Raw genomic sequence first — 21,633 nt, forward strand, 5'->3', positions numbered from 1 at the left:
ATAATTACAACTTTCAAATCAAAGTGATGAAATTAAACAAACATTCTGGCTCGAAATCACCTTTAAAATCTCATTTGTTACATTTGAAACATCAAATGTGGATTATCTTTTTTTTAATATACCATTTCATTTATTTTTCCCTGCGCAGTAAAGATCCTCCAAACAACACGACGCTTTGCTCGATCGTCTCTTTTCTCTCTCGCTGTGACGTCTGAAACTTTTTGAAGTTTTTGTTGGTCTGTTTTTACCAAAATAAAAGCTCTGATTTCGTATAAAAAGATCAAAAACACTCAGCAGGAAGTTGGGAAAGTCGTTTTTGGTTTAAATAAATAATATCTTCAGTTAAAAAAAAATTTATTCCACCCCAAAAAATTGCATAATGAACTGTGCTGCTTCAGGAATCTGTTTCCTCTTCCTGTTCCCACCTGTAGGAACCCCCCAAAAAAACCTGTCACATTATTCTGAAATTCAGAGACGCTGAGCTGAGGTACTGAGGGAGGAAGGAAGGAAAGGAGGAAGGAAAGAGAAGTGCTCTGTGGCGGCTTAACAGACGACGAGCTGATTTTTCTGTTGCATTTGTCTCTGAACAGGAAGTCCATAGGTGAGGGGGTGGGGCTAAGATCAAGTTGGAGAAGCCCCTCCCCCACACACCACCATATTTGAAGGAGTGACGGCGTTCCCATCAGCCACTGCTGCAGTCGATGAGCTCTCACCTGGAGGTTTTAAACCTCATTTCACCCATCATGTCCTCTGCTGGCGGAGTGGGTGGAGTCTGTGGCTGCAGTCGGCGGGGACGAGGAAAATGGGAATATGGTGGTTGGGTGGAGCTTGAGTGGGCGTGTCATCACCTGCACTCCACAGCAACGGTGTTCTGAGTGGGCGAGGCCGAGGACGGACTCATACCTGTGTCTGAGGAACCCGACGAGGTCGACGCCGTCGTGTTTGACACTGAAAGAGACAAAGATTTCACCACACGACAGGAAGTCAGTCAAGAGTGGACGTACACAACAGATTCATTAACAAGTTTTAACTTCCTGTCACTGAGCACAGTCCGCTGCAGCTCCTGTTCTTTCAAAATAAAAGCAGCTGAATCGACTGTGCAGCTCCTACCCTCTCTCTCCTTCTTTTTTAGCCTCTTCCTGCGTCTGTCGATGGAGGCGACCTCTGACTTCAGGGTCATGTAGTACTTTCTGATCTCCTGCAGCTTGTCCTGCAGGAAGGAGATCCTCTCTGTGCTCGACATGTTGTCCAGCTCATCTGAGGAGGAGGAAGAAGAGACACGGTTATTTCTTCATCACAATTCTGTGTCTCCACATTCAGGTAGATTAACCAGTCCAGGTCCACATGTGACTAGGCCTCCACCAACACTTCAGATGTTCCTGACATTATACATCCACGATGAGGCCGTGACCTTTGACCTCTGAAATCGAATCAGTTCATCCTTGAGATATTAAGTTGTTTGGATGATATGTTCACAAGGTGACTAAAGAGTTCAAGGTCAAACCTCTGAACTCTGACCTTTCATCTTTGAGTGAACGTTTACGAACGACCTGAAAACATAACTGAACCGTCACTGAGGCAACGTCGTGCTGAAAAGAAAAACTTAAAGTGAACAGAAAGAAAATGCTCCTGAGAATTCAAAGTTCAGAAGCCAAACAAAAATAAAACTAAGCATTAAATTCTCATGACAATCGAGGAGTTTTCTGTTGACACGAAACGAGCACGTGGTGTGAATGTGTGGCGAACCCCAACCCCCTGGTGAGTTTACCGAGCTGGAGCGTCCACTTGTACGTTCTCTGAGATGACGGGAAGTTGGGTTTGTCTTTGCTGAGAGAAGACGGAGACGACAAACCAGGACACCGAGACTTCTGAGACTTGGACAGAGACGACAGACGAGACTGGTCCTCGCTGTCGCTGCTGTGCCCTGGAAGGTGAGAGAGGAGAGTTCGAGAAATTAAACCATCAACTCATCTCAAACACAACGTGGACAAGCCGTCGTCAAGGTGATGAGTAATTCAACGTGTCAACGATATGATGTGACTCTGAGATGACCGATGACGTCACCACCAGAAATCTGGGCGCCACCTGCCAGTGACATCATCTCACATCACGCGGCTCACCTGCTCCGTTCTTCTCCACCTTCCCAGGCGTGTTTGGTCGTTTCTGGTTGCGTTTCTGTTTCTTGGCCGACGGGCTGGAGTTACAGTCCATCGCCCTCTTCTGACCTGAGGGGGTCAAAGGTCACACGGTTACTTCCTCACCACCACAAATATAGTGAACCAATCAGGCTGCAGGGTTGTGTTGTGTCGACAGAGTTTAAACAAACCCAAGCTGTGGTCTTACCTCGGTCCTTGTTCTCCTGCAGTGACAGCAGGGAGGTGGAGGAGGAGCTGCTGCCGTCAAACCCAGGACTGGAGTCGCCCTCCTGTTCCCCCCCCACTCCTCCCCCATCGTCCTCTGTGGCGCTCCTGGTCGGGCGCAGTTCCTCGGAGGAGGGGGTGGAGCTGGGAGCAGCGGCAGTGAGGAAGGGCCTGACCTGAGGCTGGGGGAGGTGAGGTGAGTGTGGGGTAGGGTGGGAAGCTTGGTGGAGGTGAGACAGCGGGGGCGGAGCTTGTTGCTGCTCCCTTATCATCAGGAGGAGGTGCTCTGAGGAGGAGACGGGCTTCTCCTTGTCGTCGGGGTCGTCCAGGTCCACCTCGTGGCAGACGAGCGCCTCAGGACCGATCTGCGGCTCCAGCTCCTCAGCGGGGGAGGGACCCAAAGCCTCTGGGGCAAGGGGAGGTGTCCCAGCATGCATCTCTTGCTCCTTCATGGCTCCACCTGATACCTCCTTCTGTGTCTCCTCTCTGGGACAGGGTGATTCCTCTGTTTTCATCACCCCCTCACTCCTCCTCTCTTGGTGGAGCGGGGAGGAGACGGTTTTGGGTGAAGCTCCGGACGCCACCTTGGGTGTGGGGGCGGGGGTTTTGGGGGAGGCTGCCTCCTCCTGCTTCCTGTCTGGGCGGAGCTTCTTCTCTGCTGCTCTCTGCTCTGCTGCTTTACGTTTAAGCGCCACGCTGCTCCTTTCCTCAGGTAAACCCGCCTCCTCCTCCTCCTCCTCCTCCTCCTCAGTGGCAGAGTCAGTGTCCGAGTCCATGGTGGGAGACTCAGGGGGGAGATGCTCTGTGGTGAGACAATGGAGGACCACCATGGGCTCGTCCTGTCTCTTTAGGACGCTGCGAGGAGGAGAAGAGAGTGCTGCAGTGTGGGAGGGACTGAGGGCAGGGCTGGGAGTGCAGAGGGGGATTCTGGGAGGAGTTTCAGAGCCTGTCTCTCTAAGGTTGGCCCGCCGGCCTTTGACCCTGGGGGAGGACAGAGGAGTGCACCTGTCCCCCTCCTCTGCAGCAGGTAGGGGGGAGAACTGCTTCTCAGGAGACGTTTTGTTCTTGTCAGGGGGAGGAGACATCCTGTCGGGAGATGACTTGATGACCACTTCCTGTCCAGGAGACGTTTTCTGCACCAACAACGTTTTGCTCTCGTTGTCCAGGGGAACTGGCATCATGGTGACTTCAACTGGAGGCTCCTCCCCCTGCACTGCCTCCTCCTCATCCTCTGATTGGCTCAGCACTTTCCCAGACATGCTGGGACATGCTGCGGCAGTGGCAGGTGAATGACTTGCTGTTGCCATGGTGACAGCGTCATCGTCATAAGTAGGCATTGAGATGTTAGCGACCTCACTCGTTTCCTCTTCCTCCTCCTGTTGCTCCTCCTCCTGGTAGGGCGGGGCTTCAGTTCTCCCTCGCCAAGGGGATGGCTGTTTATCAGGCGGGTCTTCTGATTCGCTGTCGTCGGAAGAGTTCCCAGAATCCTCTGCAGGAAGAGAGGAGTGGATTGGTTAAGTCATCAGTGATTCAACTGGATCGAAAATGAAAAGCAGCAGGTTCGCCGTCGTTCTCACCGATGGACGCTCTGTCCGAGTCGTACATGCCCGACGTTCTCCTGGTTCTCCTGCGAGGAGTACCTGCAGAGAGACGACACGTCAGAGGACACACACACTTTTCACCACCAGGAGGAACTGTTACTGACAGGAAGTGTTCACGCTTTGTATTCACTGCTGGTAGTTGAGTCATGTGACCGATAAGAACCAATCAGGAAGAGAACGTCTGAGTCATCGTTTACAAAAGTCTCGGTTTCTGTTCGTCCTACAACACAACCCCAGAGTTTTCAAAGTGAAACGAGTCTCGAACTTACGGCCAAACCACGCTGAACCGATCGGGAAGCTAAGCAGGGTAGGGCCTGGTTAGTACTTGGATGGGAGACAGCCTGGGAATACTAGGTGCTGTAAGTGGGAGGCTGTGGTTGAGGGGATAGAGATCGGCGGTTCGATCCCAGTCTTGCCCACCTGCATGCTGATGCGTCCTTAGGCAAGATACTGAACCCCAAATGGCCCCTCAGGAAAAATAAGTGCTGCCCGTATGCACTGTGGTGTGAATGGCAATAAAACTGTACTGTCATCAAGATTAGAAAAGATCTGTATAAATACAGAACATTTAGTAAACTCAGGAGTCGTGTGGACGCCAGGCGGAACTATACCAACAGTGACGAGTTCTAAAATGCCTTAGTGTGTCTTACTGTCTCCGTTGGCCAAGCTGGACGACGTCTCGGTTCTGCTGCTCTTGCCGTTGGATCGACCTTCGCTGCTTGGCGTCTTTGAGACGCTGCGACCGGCAGAGCTGGTTGGTGTGGTTCTTATCTGAGGACGACCTCGCTTCGCCCCCGCTGGCTTCACCGCTGGCTTCTCTTCATCTTTCTCCACCTCGTCTTTGTTCTGCTGAGGAAACAGTTTTCGTTACCACGCAGCATTGAGTCAACTTGAGCAACACAAGCAGACACGTAATCAGCAGCGGGCGTCACATGATCAGTTTGAAGCGGTTTGATTATAGAGACCAGGTGTGGTCATATTTTTCATGGTGGTATCATGTAGCGCCGAGGATTAGTCCATCAAGAGATTTATTTTGATGATTGATTGTTTAAAATATTTCCTGGTTCCAGTGAGGATTTCAATTTTTTCTTCTTTCTAAAATATGATAAATGTTTGAATGTCCTACGGTCGTGTTGCACTGTGGAGGACAGAGGGCGTCATCATGTCCGTCCCCAGTGAACATTTCAATGTTGACAGTTGAGGCATCCAAGCCTGGACATTGTCATGGTTGAAATGTTACAATAAAGAATAAGCAACTGATGGTTACACAACTTATGTAAACGTAACTGTCAGGTTGCATTTAAAAACATTGTCAGTATTTAATTATTAATATTTTTTGAGGTTGTGAGACAGTTTGTGACGAATCGAACGCCGAGTGTAAATGAGCGTTAAAAACTCACAAAGCAGTTCTGTGACACCGCTGCTGTCCGTCCTGAAACGCACCAGAGGACGTTCTTTAACCTGGAGTTACCCCCCCCCGTCTCCCTGCTGCTGATTGGACAATTAAGCTTGTCAGTCTCTGGTCAGACAGCCAAGAGGATGTGACATCACAGGACTTCAGTCCAGCAAGCAGAAACTCTCAGCATCATCACGCCTGGCCATCGGCAGTTTACATAACCACGCTGAGCTCAAGGGAATCTCACCTTCACCTTCTTCCTCTGTCTCTTCTTTGTTCCTTTCTCCACGGGCCAGATGATCCTTTCGGCCTTCACCCACTCGTCGTACCTGCGGAGCAGAAACATCTGTCTCACACTGCTGACGTGCACAACTAATCAGACAAAGTTACAGAAACAAGCGACGCCTCCTCCATGTTAGCAGACCGGACATGTACAGACGATACAGTCGGTGACCGTCTTTATATTGATGTCTCCCTCACTACTTGAGGATTCAACCGTCTCTGACCCACACTGACCTGACGTTCCAGCCGTAGTAGTGAACCAGGTAGAACTGTTCTCCGTTGTCTAGGTCCGTCTTCTTGATGTGAGCTTCGTAGATTTTCTGAGTTTTTCCTCTGCCGTACTTCACCCTGACCTTCGTCCCCGTCACAGAGTCTCCATCCTCATCATCCTCACTCCTGACACAGAAACAAAGGATCAGTCTTAGTGTTGAAGCACCTGAATTGTCTCTGAGGCTTCATCCTTCAACAACCTGTATCAAACCATGGGTGGAAAGTAATAAAGTACATTTACTTAAAGAGTAACTTAACAGCAGGCGGCTTTAACCTGCGTCCACAGCCAGGATCAGCTGAAGGTGTGGTCATGAAGGTGTTGTGATACACCTGTAACCACACCTGACAGCGAGGTCACTGTGTCCGGGAGAAACTAAAGAAAGGGATCACGAATGGATTTTTGAGTCCAAGAAAAATAATTTCTCAACTCTACAACATTTCTTCAATCACAAACTGTTGATACCAGTATTCTCCGTTCACAGAGGCATTAAGGGAACCGCCTCACCTAAAGGAGCCATGATTATTAGGGCCCGAGCAGCGAACAGCAGGAGACAGCGGGAGGCCCTATTGAAATTGTAAGGATTATTATTATTTATTTTTTTCAGGCAAACGAATTGGCTTTTTGAAGCTTCAACATGCTGAAATTCTTACCAAACTTTGCAGAAAATTAGAAAGTGGTGAAAATGTACGTATTCTGGATTAATTTTAAATGGGCGTGGCAAAATGGCTCAACAGCGCCCCCTGGAACGCGTTCACATTGACCGATCTTCACAAAGATCGATACACAGGTGTATCATGACCAGACAAACAAAAAAGTCTAGAGGTGCACTTTGAAAAAAGCAACAGGAAGCCCGCCATTTTGCATTTAGTGGCCATTTTTCACATTTTTACTTTGACGAACTTGTCCCAGGGCTTTCATCAGATCAACTTCAAATTGAGATGAGTGTCATCTCAACAAGACGGAGATAAAAACCTACCTCAAAGATCGATTTTTGTGACCGTGGCGTGGCGTCAAGGTTTGATTACACGCCATCAAAACACGAGGTTCTGTATCTTTATTATTATATCACGTTTCAGTCTCACCTGGCTCCTCTCCTCCTCTCCAGCTCATCCTCATCCTCATCGTCCTCGTCCTCATCCTCGTCCTCAGAGCCTTTCTCGAAGTCGTCCATTCTTCTGTTGCTGCGTCTCCTCACCTCCCTCTGCTCCTCGCTGTTCTCTCCTCTTTTCGCCGGCCTGGAGGACGACTCTCTATCTGCTTTCAGCTGAGTGCCCACACACCTCCTCCTCCCCTGAAACAGACACTGCTTTCAGTCTGTGGAGTTGAGTTTGAATTCTAAAACAGGGTTAAACTTGAACCTGGGATTTCTTCAGATGCGGTCACAAGCAGCAACTCTGAACTCGGCAGTAGAAATGTTCCTCCATCGTATATGAAGGTATTCTTTCTTCCTGTGATGTCACTTTTTGGAAAATCTTCCAATGCTTCTTATCTCTAAAATCTGTAGAATCTCAGCTAAAAGGTTCTGTAAGTCTATAAACCAAAATAATTGATAAAAGTTTTAAAATTATCTTATAAACTATAAAAAGTTACAAAAATCTCACCTTTTACAATTTATTCACTTTTTTGAGTTTTTGAGATATGAGCATTTTCTCGACCGTTCTCCAGAGCCACTGTGCACGATCAACTCCTTTTGTACCACACGTAACAAAATGCAATGACATCATGACAAGCGTCCAACATGAGGTAGAGGACAGAGACGTTCTGCTGCTCCACACTCCAGTCCAGTAGGTGGCACTTACACCGATAAACTGGTTGGTCAAACCCCATTAAACACAAGGAAGAACGTTCAGGCACTTGAAGCCTCAGTAGCAGCTCCGTCAAAACACATCACATTCTGACCATCACTCCGGAATCAGCATCTAAATCTCAATGTGTTAAAAACACAGTTTTAACTTTTAATAAAAAACTTAAGATCTTTTGCAAACTTGTTGCTCGGTGAATATTTCACGTTACTGAGAAAGATTTTACGTCAAAGGTTGGGACAGAGTTTCAAAGCTTTCTTATATTTCATGTAAGTGCATTTTCAGTCTCACCCTTGGTGACGACTGAGGCTCCTTCATCTCCTCCTTCTCGCTCGCACTGTCCGACTCGGCCTCCTCCCCCTTGTCGTCAACAGGCTCCGCCTTCACATGTTGCGTGGGGGGCTCTGTGGGCTCCACCCCTGCTGTCTTCTGGTTGGCTGGTGTGGTGGGAGGGCGGGGGTTGTTGTGATGGATGGTCCTGAAGGCGATGGAGGCGGACCGGCAGTACTCCTCGAACCCGTACAGGTACCTGAGAATTAGAAGAGTTAAACCACTCAGAAAACCAGGAGAATGACGGATGAGAAAAGATCCTTTAAAAACGTTACGTCACACTCCAAAAGACACCTGCATGTTTCCCATTCATTATCTCGGCTGTGGCGGGCCGCTACGTTCCAATTTGTCCCACCAACGTTTCATAAGGAACCAAAACACGTTTCACAACTCTTGATATACAAGATATTGAACTCGGTTCTTGCGGCGCTATTTGCAGTCTGCTGTTGCACAACCGTCCATAAAATGATCAACGTCCACAGTTTCAGCTGCACAACTCATCTTTCACTCTCTGTGAACCACAATGTGTTGGGTGCGAGTGGCCCAATAGATTGAAATAATTCTGAGTTGAACACTTCACCCCCATCGGCATAGGGGTGACTAAATAATGAGTGAATTTTCATTTCTGGGTGAACTATCCCTTTAAGCAGTTTTTCAAAGGACTTCATAATTGGGGAAGTCAGTGCTACTGGCCTAAAACCATTAAAAACCTTGGGGTGATTAGTTTTGGCCACTGGGATAGGTAGGGACTGCTTCCGGCTATTTGGCAGCGTTGTGTTGGTTGGTTGACAACTGAAAATGTGCTAGAGGATGGGGGCTAGTTGTTCTGAACTAGAGGAAAGCAGGAAGCTGTTTATATTATCAGGCCCTGGGCTTTTCTTAGCTTAGGACTGTTTGAAGGAATTAACCACAGCATGTACATCAAATGTGATGGGACCAGAGCAAGACACATTGTTTTTCAGTCCTAAAATGTCCTAACTCAAATCCATTGTGTCCAACCTAAGATAAAACGTATCAAACTCCTGAGCCAGTTGTTTGTCAGATTCGAGACCATCAAGAACCACTTTACAGTTGCTTTTGTGTTTAGAACCAACATTAGTTGTTGGACCATCTCAGGCGGAACACAGATTCTCTTTCAAACTTCTCCTAATTTTACTTTCTCCTTTTTTTATTAAATTCGGCCGAAAGGTCGACCTCTCAGCCCGACTCTTTGTCCAGTAAGACTTTCGGTTTTCATCACTCCAGGTTTTATTCTGCTTCGTGAGGACTTTGCCCTTCAGGGATGAGCTGCCCCTCCAACCAGGGGGGGGGGCCTTAAGCTCCCTCAATAGAACCATAGCACTGGTCCAGAATTGGGTAGGTGATGCACTGGTCAAAGTTCCTTGTTTTCTTCAATGAGCATCGTCAAACACGAGGGTGGGTGAGTCAGGAGATACAGTTTGCAGCTTCTTTAAGTAAAGACTCCGTGTCTAATTCATCACCCAGCATCTGCCGACCCACCGTTACCGTGGTGGGTGTTTAACCTCCCTGCCAACGTTCCAATGTTGAACCCATGTCAGTTTCCTAGAAAGTACGAGAGGGAAACGTTTCTTTTCCAGGATGACTGGGATCCATTGGTCACGACACACGTCTGTGGCAGGGTCACGTGTCAGCAGACTATCTGCACATGGGAATGTCATGCGAATTTATGTGTCTGATAATGATGGCAAGTGACAGGGACTCTGGGGCAGAACGGACCAGTGAGTCCTGATCACATCACATACATAATAATAATAATAATGTGAGAACACACATGGTTATGATCTGGGTCACAGTTGAAAAGAATCTGATCAGACCTTTTCGCTCCTGCTCCTCCTACTACTGAGATAAAGAAACCAGCTCCTCTGCTTTTTCTTTGAGCGCCACCCTGAGGTCAACATTTTGTCACGACACTGGAAAAAACGATAAAAGCTCTTGTGATCTTGCTAAGATTTATCGCCTGTCAGTTTCATTCGCTCCAGGTGTTCCTGAGGTTTTACATACACAATAATACGAGGTCACCATAATCTTTGACCTCTGCAATCTGTGAATCCAGTTGAACGTTGGTACCAAATTTTAAGAAGTTCCCACAAGGCGTTCTTAAGATATTGTGTTCACAAGAATGAGACCGACGGACAACTTGAAAACATAATTCCTCCGGCCACTAAGTGTCGCCAGCACGGAGACTTAAACCATGTGACAGTGAGCTGATGTGAGGAAGCAGGTGTTCTCTTACTTCCTGTAGGCCGTCTTGACGTTGTAGGATGCAGCAGAGTTCAGGATGGGGATCCCCAGATCCATGTAGACCTGCTTCCACACCGTCCCAGACTCAATCTAACACACACAGACACACACAGATCAGAGCTGTGTCACATCCAGATGTTTGTTTCTCATCAGCTGATTGGACAGTGAAGCTCGTCAAGCTTTGGTCAGACAGCCAAGAGGAAGTGACATCACAGGACTTCAGTCCAGTGTGCGAAACCTTTCTCTGCATCATCACACCTGGTCATCAGCAGGTCACATGACCCACTGAGCTCCCTAAAGAACCTGAAGCTGTGGTCACACACAGATTTGGCTGTTAATGTATTAACTGCACGTACAACATATCAATACATTAATGAAAGGTATGTGTGGTATAAAATACAAAATGACAGTTACAGGTCATGTATCAGTGTTAAGAGAAACATATATTAGTATAACAGAAACACAGAGGACAGAATATATGCTATAATAAGTGAAAATCAGAATCTAAATCCTTTCAGACCTGCACTTGGACAGCTGACGGTATTTGACTGATTCAATGTCCATTAGACTTTTAATACAAACTCCACCCTGCCCTCAGTTTATGGATATCTTTCAGATCTGAATTGAACCACAGACGTGTTCCTGACGTGTTCCTCACATGTTCTGCAGGTTCTGTCTGTGAGAACAAATGTCTGAGTCAGTGTCTCTGGACATGTTCTGGATCTTCTCCTGCAGCCTCCTAGTAAAATGTGTGTAACATGTCAGAGTGAGTCCATGTGAGGAAACAGCAGGACAATGTGTGGAAGCTTCCCAGTGAGCGAGTGGACGTGTTGATGAGGTTTCTAACACGTGACGTGAAACTGGAAGAACACAAATATCTCAGGATGAAGAAGAGGAGCCGTACACGTAGAAGACGAAGATGTCAACTTGGAAAGACGAGGAGGTTCCAGAGCTTTTGGTGATAAGGGCCGATAAGGGACAGACAGACAGGTGGACAGTCCTCACCTTGTGGCAGCCTCCCAGGTGATAGACCAGTCTGAAAAGCTTAAAGAGGTTCAGGTCCTTGTAGCCCAACACAGGAGGTTTGTTGATAGGAGTTCCTGTCAGACAGACACAGAACCAGATGTTGTTAGCCATGAAGGACGTGGTTCTACAGGTGCATTAATGTCCAAGGGTCTGAGAACCACGTGATGAGGTCAATCTGCTCGTGTTTTGCTGAAACTGTCCTTTAACCCTTTTAGACCTGATGCAACATATGCAAGTATATACCTTTAAGACAGTTTAAAACATGTGACTCATATTGTGATTTGCTGAAATGCATTGTGGGAAATAAAGTTTGAATGCAAGTGGTGTTTCAAACGATGGCTGATGATCTAAGTGAGTGGAGCGATATTAGCAGAGTTTCATTAACAAAATAAGAATAAAGATTCAGACCCAGACATTGTTCCTGCTGACCAAGACTCAGGAGGAGGAAGAATTGTTGAGTTTGCCGCTTTGTTGGTTTAATAAAACGTTTAGAGAAAATAAAAAAATGTACAATTAAAGCCAAACGTTTAAATTTGATTTTATTTCACGTCTCTATTTGCTTAAGAGGCTGAGAAAGTTTTTGTAAACTTTGATAATTCTTTCAGCTCCTCAGAGTTTTATTCAGAGTCTTAATGATGGTACACTTTGTTTCGGCCTCCCAGTCTGGGTCCGGGTTCGATGACACACTTCAGTCGTCCCACCTTCACCAATCATTTGTTCAAACTGAATTTTAAAACATGAACACAAACTGTAACAATCGCCGTGGTGTTTTGTGACAGTGACTCTAAAGCGACTCTTGTGTGGACTCACCTCTGTCCTCCATGAACTTGTAGAGCTGTTGCAGGAAGTGGTCCCTCTCCTCCGGGTCAGGCTCCTCCTCCGGCTGCACACAAACACAGGGAGGTTAGAATCTGACCCCCACAGCAGCGTCAGTCGTCAGCATCATCAGACTCTCACCTCCTCTTTTATGTGCTTCTTCTTTTTCTTCTCATCTTCGTCGTTGTCCTCCTCCTCGCTCTCCTTCTCTTCTTCGTCCTCATCGTCACTGGAGGACGAGTCCAGGATCTGACTCATGTCCATCTTCCACACATCTGGAACCTCCCTACTCCTCAAGAACATCTGGGCTGCTTCTAGACCTACAGGACAGGGAGGAGAAGGTTAAAGGATAGGGGGAGGAGAAGGGACAGAAAACATGGGATGGAGGGGAGGAAGGCGTGTAAGGAGGAGGAAGAAGAGAGGGGAGAGCAGGACAGGAGGGGGGAGGACAGAAAAGAGGAGGAGGAGCAGTTGAAAAAAAAGACAGACAGAAGAAGCAGCACTGAGCTCTGGCTGAGCCCAGTGCCCAGGTGCATTGTGGGGGTTGTAGTGTCTCACCTCTCCGGTTGGACAACTCAGACTTGGCGATGCTGATGGAGTTGACAGGGTGGACGTGTCTCCTAGCCACCGTGTGGCTGACGGACAGAACAGCAGGAGGGAGAGAGAGAGCGGATCAGTTTCTGATCAAAGATCAATAATAATATTAATAATACATAAGAACAAGTGAACTCACAACTTGGAGTCATTGAACGATCGGACCAGACACTGATCCTTCTTCACCACAAGCTCATCGTTACAGCTCGGAGACACCACCTGCAGGACAGACACACACCTGCAGTCAGAGTGTGCTCATGTGACAGACAGGTGGAGGCGTGTGTGTGCTCATGTGACAGACAGGTGGAGGCGTGTGTGTGCTCATGTGACAGACAGGTGGAGGCGTGTTTACCAGAGCCAGGTACCAGCTGCTTGGCTCCTCCTCGTTCTCGATGCTGCAGACTTTTCCCAGCAGCTCATCATTAAGCCTCCTCTTGTCGTCCTCCTCATCCTCACTGGACGAAGACTCATTCTCCTCATCAGCACTGAGACATAGCGAGAGCGAGAGCGAGAGCGAGATATCTCCAGTTAGACAGTCGGGTGCAGCAGCTTTATATAACTGAACATACATGTATATAAAGACGATCATCACATTGGAAACAATGACGACCGCAGCAACAATATGTAAAAATAAACTCACGCAGCCTGGGAAGAACGACGTCCACCACGGTTGGACTTCTTGTTGATGACCGGAGTTCCGAAATGCTCCGGGTTTGTTAGAGGCAGCTGGTCCAATGTCTGGGGGCACGATGAATACATGTATTTAAATAACACTAAGAAAGATTTAGATTGTTTAATCCTGGTGGAAGGACACAGGCCTGACAAGTAATCCCTCCGTCTGAGTGGGACTCACCTCACTCTCTGCAAAATGTCTCTCCCCCTTCAGACACAGGGACGTACGACGCAGCGTCTTCTCATCTCCGTCATCAAACACTGGAACACAGACACACCGAGTCACCAGAGTCTCACAGGAGCCTGTTCACACTCAGTGGCCAGTTACCCTGGCCGGGGATTGGTCAGACAGCCAAGAGATGTGACATCACATGATCATCAGCTCGTTGAGCGAAACCTTTTCTCAGCATCATCACTCCTCCCCCCAACAGCCAATTAGGACGTCTGCACTCATCCAACCAATCACAACACTTTCAGACAGCCAATCACTGTGATACCAAAATAAAAAGGACTGTGATGACTGGTTGATTTCAATGTCACTATATTAAATATTTATTTGTGTACTAGTGTAAGCAGCTCTGTGAGGAGCACACGCTCCTAAATACATGCAACAGTTCACTTACATCTTTGTGGTAAATGAAGGTGAAATGAGATTTTCAATGTGATCTCACTGTTTTCAAAAACCCGCTATGAACCAATCAGAGAGGAGTACGAGCCCCAATGGGAGCAGCGTAGACCAATCAGCAGACTGGATCAGAGACTCACCCACAGTGTAGAGACTGGCGTCTGTCAGTTTACTGATGATGGCCTCGCTGGATAAACCCTCGTTGGTCTTCACCTCCACAGTGGAGCCCACCTGAAGCACAGACACGTCGTTCATTAACTGTTTATTTAAGGCAAACGTTAATACAATGGTCTTCACCAGAGCCGCTCGTATGGACACATCTACGAGTCAGGAACCACAGCTCCTTCGTCTGAAAGGGTTCGGACATTTGTATGAAACGAAACTCAAGTTAAATGAAAAACCAATAAAAAAACAAGGTGACGCAAAACTGAAGCAGTTTTCAGAGCTGCACTGAAGTCCGGACATTTTCCTGAAAGTTTATGTATGAATGCAACGAGACAGCAAGAGCTCCACCAACAGTGTCCTTATGAAACCACATTTTAATTCTCTAGAACCTGATTTTTTAAATTGGATCAAATCACACAAAGCTCATAAGTATCAGTCCTGTAAATATGTCAGATTGTTTTCATCTAGATTGATGAATTGTTCTCTGATAAATCAGTGAAAATGTTAAAAATCTCTCACAATGTTATAGAAAGAGGTTTTTTTTTAAAATCCTGGATTCCCCCTCACCCCCCCCCTGACTGTGTGTGGCATCTACGGTTTAAAGAAATGGAAAATAATAAAATGATACATAGAGGGGGAGATATAAAAAAATGTTCTTGAGGCCTATCATTTAAAAGTCAAATCCAGAATAGAACAGTCAGTGAACAGCTGTAAACATCTGGTAACGTGATGAACCATGTGACGACGCTGCTCAAACATTTAAAGAATCCTCAACATCGGACACTTGATCCTCTTACCTTCAGAGTTCCTTTCACCTGGTCGTCCTGCACCACCTGGGACGTACTTTCCCCTTTGAGAGTCACCTGGAGAAGAGAAAGGAGCGTGATGAAGGGAGACAGCTTCACCTGCATGTGGACTGTTGAACCGTGATACATGTGGACATGCTGATGTGTTGTTCTTCAATGACTGGACTAATTTTATTTCACACGTTAACATTTTCACTAAGCCCAATTTTCAAACTGTTCAGAATCCAAAGAGGATTAGAAAAACAGCTGATTCCTTTTCTGTCTGATGACTGATTCATCTCCATCACACATTCTGTAGAAACACTTTAAACATGAAGTTACAAACTGGTTCTTCTCATGTAGTGAATCCTGTTGTTGTGTTGATGTGTTCAGGTCCATCAGCATCTGTTGGACTTGTGTCCTGGGAGAGGATCCTCACATGGGACTGAGCTTTATTCACTGATCACTAACTTTCTATTTGACTCTAGTTGAGTTAAGAACAGAGGAAGTTGCTCCTTGTTAACAACTATGAGACAAACTGGGAATATGAGACAAACTGGGAATATGAGACTAATAACATGTGATTGATTGATAACAGAGGCTGCATTCACACCAACACCTCATTTTAAAACAACCATCTCCGTCAACAACACACCTGAAAACACATCACATGACCAATCACATGAACAATTGGAGTGGCTGTGGCTCAGGAGATAGAGTGGGTCGTCCACTACTCGGGGGTAAGTGGTTTGATTCCCAACTAATCTGGTCCACATGCCAAAGTGTCATTGGGCAAGACATTGAAACCCAAACAGCTTCTGATGGCTCTGTGTGAATGAGATGGATGACTGACAGTCAAAGCTACAGACAGAAGCACTGTGTGTTTGGACTGAGCTGTAAAACGCTTTGAGTGCTCGTCCAGACACGACCAGCTGATATAAATACAGAGTAAACAGGAAGTAGATTGTCTCTGCAGCTGGTTGCTTAGTAACAGAAACTCCTCTGAAGGAGGAACAGTGATGGTGAAGAGTCAGAGCGGGGACGACGAGGTGGAACTGTTACTGACAGGAAGTGTTAGCGACGCTTTGTGACAGAGTGACAGCGGAAAACACAAACTCAGAAAACTAATCTAATTAAATGTTGAATCATTATGAAAAAACACCGCCATCGTCTCATTTGTCCCGACACAGTCGCCATTAAGTGGAAACACTGCACACACCTTTAAGCAGAGCAGTGAAAGTCTGAACTCAACAGTGAAGAGCCGACACGCGTCTCGTGAACTGAGCGGTGTCATCACCGCTGTTGTCCCGGGTTCGTTACCTCGCACCTCTACAGCAGCAGCCATTTTCTTTTCAGTAACAGACAAACCAAAGTGAAGAGCTGAACGAGTGGAGGCACTTACATCCAGGTCGACAGGTGAGGTCAACGGAAAATATAAAGCAGGAGAACACCTGATATCAATCTAATCGCCTGGTGTTAAATTTACATTAACTCCATCTTCACAGTCAGCCGAGGTTCACCTGGCAGGGGATTGGTCAGACAGCCAAGAGAAAATGTGACATCACATGATATCATCAGCTCATTGAGCGAAACCATTTCTCAGCATCATCATTCCTCCCCCAACAGCCAATCAGGACGCGTGCAGGCTGCATCTCAGAGGAATGGCCACGTTCTAATGGCCGCCATCTGAAACATGTGAAGCTTACGCAGAACCACCGGTGAACTAACCTCACATCTGCAAATGACTTTGAATTGATCATTTGCGACCAAGCCAACAATCTTGAGTTTAGAATCCAGGCCAATTTAGAAACTTTCTTTAGTTCATCAATCAACAAATCATGTCAACTGCTCTGATGATAAAACAAAGGGTGGAGCTGATGTCGGATCATGAATCAGTCGTTCCAGTCACTTTGACCCTGCGGTCCTGGTTGTGCACGTCACTTCTCGCGTTGTGTGTGGCAGACGCACGCAAAACGTGCCTGACTAAAGTGTTTGAATACATGTTTCATAAACTCTCGTGAGAATCAAACAAACACCAAGTGAACTGCAGTACTGTACGTGTCCTAATAGCTTCTGATTAGTGATGGTGTTTATCGTTAATGTGTAAAGAAAGCGCAGGTAGGCGGGGGAGTGAGGACATGCAGCAGGGTAACACAGAACGGTACATGGATACCGGACCTATATTGTGCGTCTGCCCTGATCCTGAAGCTGCCGGGGCAACGACTGGTATTTAGTTGAGTACGTAGCCTGACTTTGATTCAAGGAGATACTGTTGTTATACCAGAAACCCTAAACGCTTACTTTGACTTCATAATCGTGGGAAGGCGTAATCCTGATTAAATGAATCGTGCAGCCCAAATGGAGATGCCACTGTGATCAGGTGTAGCTTTTTTCTGTGACAGAGGACTCAGACAAACTGCTCTGGTCCAAACGTGGACTTCCTGTCTGCGCGTCAACCTGGTGCCTCTGTGTCTTACCTTGACCTTCACCATGCGTTTCACAGTCTTGATCTTGGCCTCGCAGAAGGCTCCTCTGTACTTTGCACTGACGTCCGTCCCCACCGTCAGGTGAGCAGGCTCGTCTGCTGCCTGAAACACACACATCGGCAACATCAGGACACACACCTCCCTCTGAGGAACATTAGCTTCACAGCGGAGACAGGCCAACACTGCTGGTGTATGGTCTGACTCACCTAAACCAAGGAATGTTTTCTATTTGAGGTCCATACAAACTTTCACACTTCTCAGTATCACAGCCACATCGCTAAAATGACCCATGATCCCCCGACTGGTACTGACAGTTATTACCTGCAGCCAGGTTCTGTTTTCATCTGCGTTAGTTAGTTTGCAGGATTACATCATATCTACAACAGATATTGTTGATAAGTGAAAGAAAAGTTCATGACTGGAAACAGCTTTTAAGGGTTTCAGCTTTAAGTCATTAGACCTGCAGATTATTTTCTGGGACGTGGTTCGCTGTATAAAATGTTGAAAACAATAACAAGTTGAGATATTCCAGAAGCTTGTTTTATCTGATCTAAAAAACCTAAATACTGATTTAGATCCACATGAGACCAGGAACAGCCTCAGATCTTCACCGTGAGGAAGTGGGAGGATTTAAACTAAACTTCCACGAGCAGCTGATGAAGAGTTGTGTGTCTCCGGCCTGTTTAGGATGATGAAGATGATGTTTGATGTGACAGTGTGAATCCAGACATGTAGAAGTGAAGCAGCTGTCTCCAACACTCACCTTCATCTTCACTGTTTGAGTCCAGCTCGACTCTGACGATCACTGCAAGACAAACAGCAGCTGTTCAGTGTTGTTTCATGATGCTAAGCTAACAACTAGCCTCTGACTTCTGCTAGCTCAGGCATTCTTCTCGGTGCAGCCCCCCCCTCCTCCCAGCCCGGATCTCATATGTGGCACCGACAGCTCCTCGAACCCGGAGAACCACCGTCACTGGGACTGAACGTGGAGCCGCTTCCTCCGGGCCGGAGGCGACAGGTCGGCGGCTCGCAGGAGGGACGCGGGGCGGAAGCAGCTCCGGACGAGCCGGGGCTGTCCTTCCCGCTCCGCTCCCAGCTCCTCTGAGTCACGTCGCCATCACTGCTCGCCATGTCAGCTCGGCTAGCTCGGCTAACTTTACCTTCCCCTCAAACGGCCGCTAGCCGCCAGTTGCTGGGAGAGAGTCCCGGTCACCGCGACACCACCGAGCCACGACACCAACTGCACCCAAACAACGGCTGTTTGCCGCGGGGAGAGCGGAGGAGCGAGCGGCGGCTCCACTCTTCGCTCCGGAGCTAAATTTAGCCACTTGGCTAACTAGCGACGGAACGAGCAGTTTGGATCCTGCGGTGATTTGAACCGTTGCTCCCCGAGGACAGGACCCGGTCACCGGACGCGTCAGCGCCGTGTGGCGGGCAAACCAAGTTTCTATGAACCGAATCAGAACCAAAGTTATTTATTTAATAAGTGTCGCTTCCACAAAGGCGGAGCAGCTTCACATTTCTCCACTCAAACACCCGCCGCTCAACGCGCTGCGCTCGGCTCGACCTCCCGCGGACACCCGCCCGGCCCCGGCCCCGGCGGACCGTTTGTTTCCGCCGGTTCTCGGTACCGTGTGTTGTGGAGAATCTCCGGGTTTCTACTCACGGTCGCGGCCGCGGCTGCTTCCTCTCGAGCTCAGAGACGATCCACGAACAACAAGCTGTTGAGCTCGGCTCTGTTTCCTCACACGTGATTGGCTGCGGCCACAGCGGTCGTTGCACAAAAGAAATCTGATTGGTCGAAATAATCCTCGATTCTAATTGGACATTCCTCTTCTGGTGTCGCTATTTGTCGATACGAACCCGGCGCCACAAGGGAAATGACGGCATCGGCTGCGGGGTCATCCAATCAGAGGAGAGCTTGAAAGAAAACCCGCCCACTGGAGCTCACAATTGGCCTCGCTCGTGTTTTCCCAGGAACGACGCGTCGCTATTGGCTAAACGGGCTTCCTTGTCTGTCGGAAGCCCCGCCCCTATACGTGCTGGGAACTCGCGCACCAAACTCCATTCAAAACACTGAGAGTTAAAATGTCGCCGATCATCGTGACCAACATGTGACCAACATGTGAACAACATGTGACATCATCCGTTCATTCATAAAACCTGCACGGGTTCTACGGGTCTGTGACGTCACCGGCTCCAGGGAACACGTCAAACTGCGAAGTTTCTGAAACACGCGGTGTCTGTCACGTGACATGAGGTGAAACCATCACTGGACTCTCACGCACTTTAATGACGTGGGACCGTGCGTGAGACTCACGTTCTTCACGGTTTTATTTCTGATCCGGAACAAGTTAAGATCAGGGGGCGGGACCTCCACGCTTTTACGTAAAAGGATCACGGTGACGTCAGAGCCATAGATGTCGTTTTCCTCTGCGGGAACATGGAGGTGATTTATAACAGAGACACGTGGCCCCTCAGTGCGGGGCAGGGGCGTGCACAGACACTTTGAGGGCTGAGACGAAATATGTCCACGAACCACAACATTCACACTCAGATCCTTAGGACTTGACTTGGTGGACATCATGTAAAGGTCTGAGTGGAGGCGGAGTCCGAGTGGACGGAGTCACATGATGCGGGTCAGAGGGCATCACATGGCTTCACCTTTTGAAATGACTGGAGGATATTCTACTGATATGGAAGCAGCCACATTGATGATGAAACAGCTCAGAGGCTGTGGTCTGAGGTGGGTACCTGCAGTCAGGGACCAAGTACTAACCCTGCACAGTGAAAGTAATCTGTCACAATAATAATAAACTTTATTCATATAGCACCTTTCTAAACAGCTACTAGCTGCTTTACAAGTTAACAAGAGAGAGTCAGTCCGACAGAAGCAAAGAAACTGTTCAACTGTTTTCAGACTTTATTTATTTTTCTCAAATCAAAGGTGGACAATATAAAAGATTGAGGGCAGAGTCCGAGATGTCGGCAGGGACGAGGGGGTTTACATGTTGTCTTCATCAGAGTCGTCGTCCTCCTCTAAAGAATCCTGAGAAGACAAACACCAGAATCACACGACTGAAGAAACTGATCAAACATGAGAATGGATGGGTGGAGCTGATGGTGCAGGTGGACACAGGAGTGACCTGCTCACCTTGGCGTATTTCTCTGCTTCCTCTCGAACATCTTTAGGTACCAGCTCGTGACGTCCATTTGTGACTGGAGGGGAGAGGAGGAAAATAAACAATAAGTGGAGAGACGATGGAGGAACGACAGACAAATGGACGGATCAGTACAAGGAGAAGAAAAGCAGAACACTGATTGGTTCTTACTTTCTCCGACCCAGCTGAGCTCCAGCTCAAACGCTTTGTCCTTCACTTCGTCATGAACGATGTAGATTCTGGAAAAATTAAACATGACAGATTCAGAGACGGGCAGTGAAAATAGAATAAAACACACGTGTCGTTATTGGAGCTGAAACAGCTCTGACATGCATGTGAAACTCTGATGACAGGAACGATTCTGCTGCATCACCAACGTCTCAAGGTCAAATATCAACCCACCGTGACCATATTTAGAGGAGCGGGGGGTGGAGCCTGACTGAGAGGACCCTGCACGCCCACCTACACCTGCACCCATTGGACGGTACTAGCTGTCAGTCACACTGTGGTAACCACCACCCAATACATCCAGTGCTTTATGGTCTATTTGAAAAGCATCATTTCCATTGTCGTCAGTGATTTACTGCTCCGCTCTGGCTCGGTCATTCGCGCTGCACCAACAGACAAACCAGTTCAAGCAGACTTCTGCGATATATCGTGCATGTTGATATCGCGATGACGATGAATTCTCCATATATCGTGCGGCCCTAGTTCCCAGATCACCATCATCTGATAGGTTGGCTCAACTACTCTGCCACGATTACATTTCAGATGCTTCCCAGTTTCCTTTGGCGGATCATCATGTGCACCTGCTAATACTTCATACAATGGGAAGAACGCAGATTCTACTCAGTTCAGGGTTTCTGAAGGTTTTTAAAGGAGTTCAATTTTAGATTTTTAAGATCATAATGAATGAGATTTAAGATCTATGATATGAAGGAATATCTGAGTCCCAGAATTACTGACACTGCCTCATAAGTGAAGAGGATGTAGTGGAGT

At 47.5% G+C, this 21,633-nt stretch overlaps 1 protein-coding gene, 1 long non-coding RNA gene and 4 other non-coding genes across 8 annotated transcripts in view; all 6 read right to left on the reverse strand.

Moving 5' to 3' along the window:
• arid4a (AT rich interactive domain 4A (RBP1-like)) overlaps nucleotides 1-19,356 on the reverse strand; it is a 20,222-nt gene extending 866 nt beyond the window's left edge. Inside the window, exons 1-25 of one of the 3 annotated variants that reach the window (XM_035168493.2) lie at nucleotides 19,140-19,356; nucleotides 18,237-18,278; nucleotides 17,465-17,575; nucleotides 15,000-15,065; nucleotides 14,178-14,268; nucleotides 13,594-13,673; nucleotides 13,381-13,478; nucleotides 13,093-13,225; nucleotides 12,880-12,959; nucleotides 12,705-12,781; nucleotides 12,288-12,466; nucleotides 12,141-12,213; nucleotides 11,310-11,404; nucleotides 10,297-10,394; nucleotides 8,004-8,241; nucleotides 6,993-7,201; nucleotides 5,874-6,035; nucleotides 5,605-5,686; nucleotides 4,612-4,810; nucleotides 3,938-4,000; nucleotides 2,344-3,849; nucleotides 2,121-2,225; nucleotides 1,769-1,924; nucleotides 1,111-1,257; nucleotides 1-948 (exon numbers count right to left, since the gene is read on the reverse strand). The exon at nucleotides 1-948 is cut by the window's left edge and continues 866 nt beyond it. In XM_035168493.2, the coding sequence (XP_035024384.2) occupies nucleotides 845-948; nucleotides 1,111-1,257; nucleotides 1,769-1,924; nucleotides 2,121-2,225; nucleotides 2,344-3,849; nucleotides 3,938-4,000; nucleotides 4,612-4,810; nucleotides 5,605-5,686; nucleotides 5,874-6,035; nucleotides 6,993-7,201; nucleotides 8,004-8,241; nucleotides 10,297-10,394; nucleotides 11,310-11,404; nucleotides 12,141-12,213; nucleotides 12,288-12,466; nucleotides 12,705-12,781; nucleotides 12,880-12,959; nucleotides 13,093-13,225; nucleotides 13,381-13,478; nucleotides 13,594-13,673; nucleotides 14,178-14,268; nucleotides 15,000-15,065; nucleotides 17,465-17,575; nucleotides 18,237-18,242 (4,158 nt within the window). In that variant the 5' untranslated portion in view covers nucleotides 18,243-18,278; nucleotides 19,140-19,356 and the 3' untranslated portion in view covers nucleotides 1-844. The remainder of the gene's footprint in view (nucleotides 949-1,110; nucleotides 1,258-1,768; nucleotides 1,925-2,120; nucleotides 2,226-2,343; nucleotides 3,850-3,937; nucleotides 4,001-4,611; nucleotides 4,811-5,604; nucleotides 5,687-5,873; nucleotides 6,036-6,992; nucleotides 7,202-8,003; nucleotides 8,242-10,296; nucleotides 10,395-11,309; nucleotides 11,405-12,140; nucleotides 12,214-12,287; nucleotides 12,467-12,704; nucleotides 12,782-12,879; nucleotides 12,960-13,092; nucleotides 13,226-13,380; nucleotides 13,479-13,593; nucleotides 13,674-14,177; nucleotides 14,269-14,999; nucleotides 15,066-17,464; nucleotides 17,576-18,236; nucleotides 18,279-19,139) is intronic. The other 2 variants (XM_035168494.2, XM_035168495.2) reach the window with 2 other exon arrangements.
• Nucleotides 5,481-5,558, reverse strand: LOC118117096. The gene has a single exon (XR_004697732.1). It is a non-coding gene; the product is annotated as a small nucleolar RNA SNORD53/SNORD92 (small nucleolar RNA).
• Nucleotides 10,486-10,565, reverse strand: LOC118117144. The gene has a single exon (XR_004697771.1). It is a non-coding gene; the product is annotated as a small nucleolar RNA SNORD53/SNORD92 (small nucleolar RNA).
• On the reverse strand, nucleotides 13,753-13,833 carry LOC118117089. Its single transcript, XR_004697726.1, has one exon. It is a non-coding gene; the product is annotated as a small nucleolar RNA SNORD53/SNORD92 (small nucleolar RNA).
• Nucleotides 16,519-16,604, reverse strand: LOC118117145. Its single transcript, XR_007034334.1, has one exon. It is a non-coding gene; the product is annotated as a small nucleolar RNA SNORD53/SNORD92 (small nucleolar RNA).
• A 1,025-nt stretch (nucleotides 19,357-20,381) lies between the features above and the next one.
• LOC124852645 lies at nucleotides 20,382-21,167 on the reverse strand. The gene is made up of 3 exons (XR_007033064.1): nucleotides 20,806-21,167; nucleotides 20,628-20,692; nucleotides 20,382-20,522 (listed from the first exon to the last, which is right to left on the reverse strand). It is a non-coding gene; the product is annotated as an uncharacterized LOC124852645 (long non-coding RNA).
• Between the last annotated feature and the right edge of the window lie 466 nt (nucleotides 21,168-21,633).

The sequence above is a fragment of the Hippoglossus stenolepis genome, chromosome 10 (genome assembly GCF_022539355.2).
Source record: "Hippoglossus stenolepis isolate QCI-W04-F060 chromosome 10, HSTE1.2, whole genome shotgun sequence".
Classification (NCBI taxonomy): Eukaryota; Metazoa; Chordata; class Actinopteri; order Pleuronectiformes; family Pleuronectidae; genus Hippoglossus; species Hippoglossus stenolepis.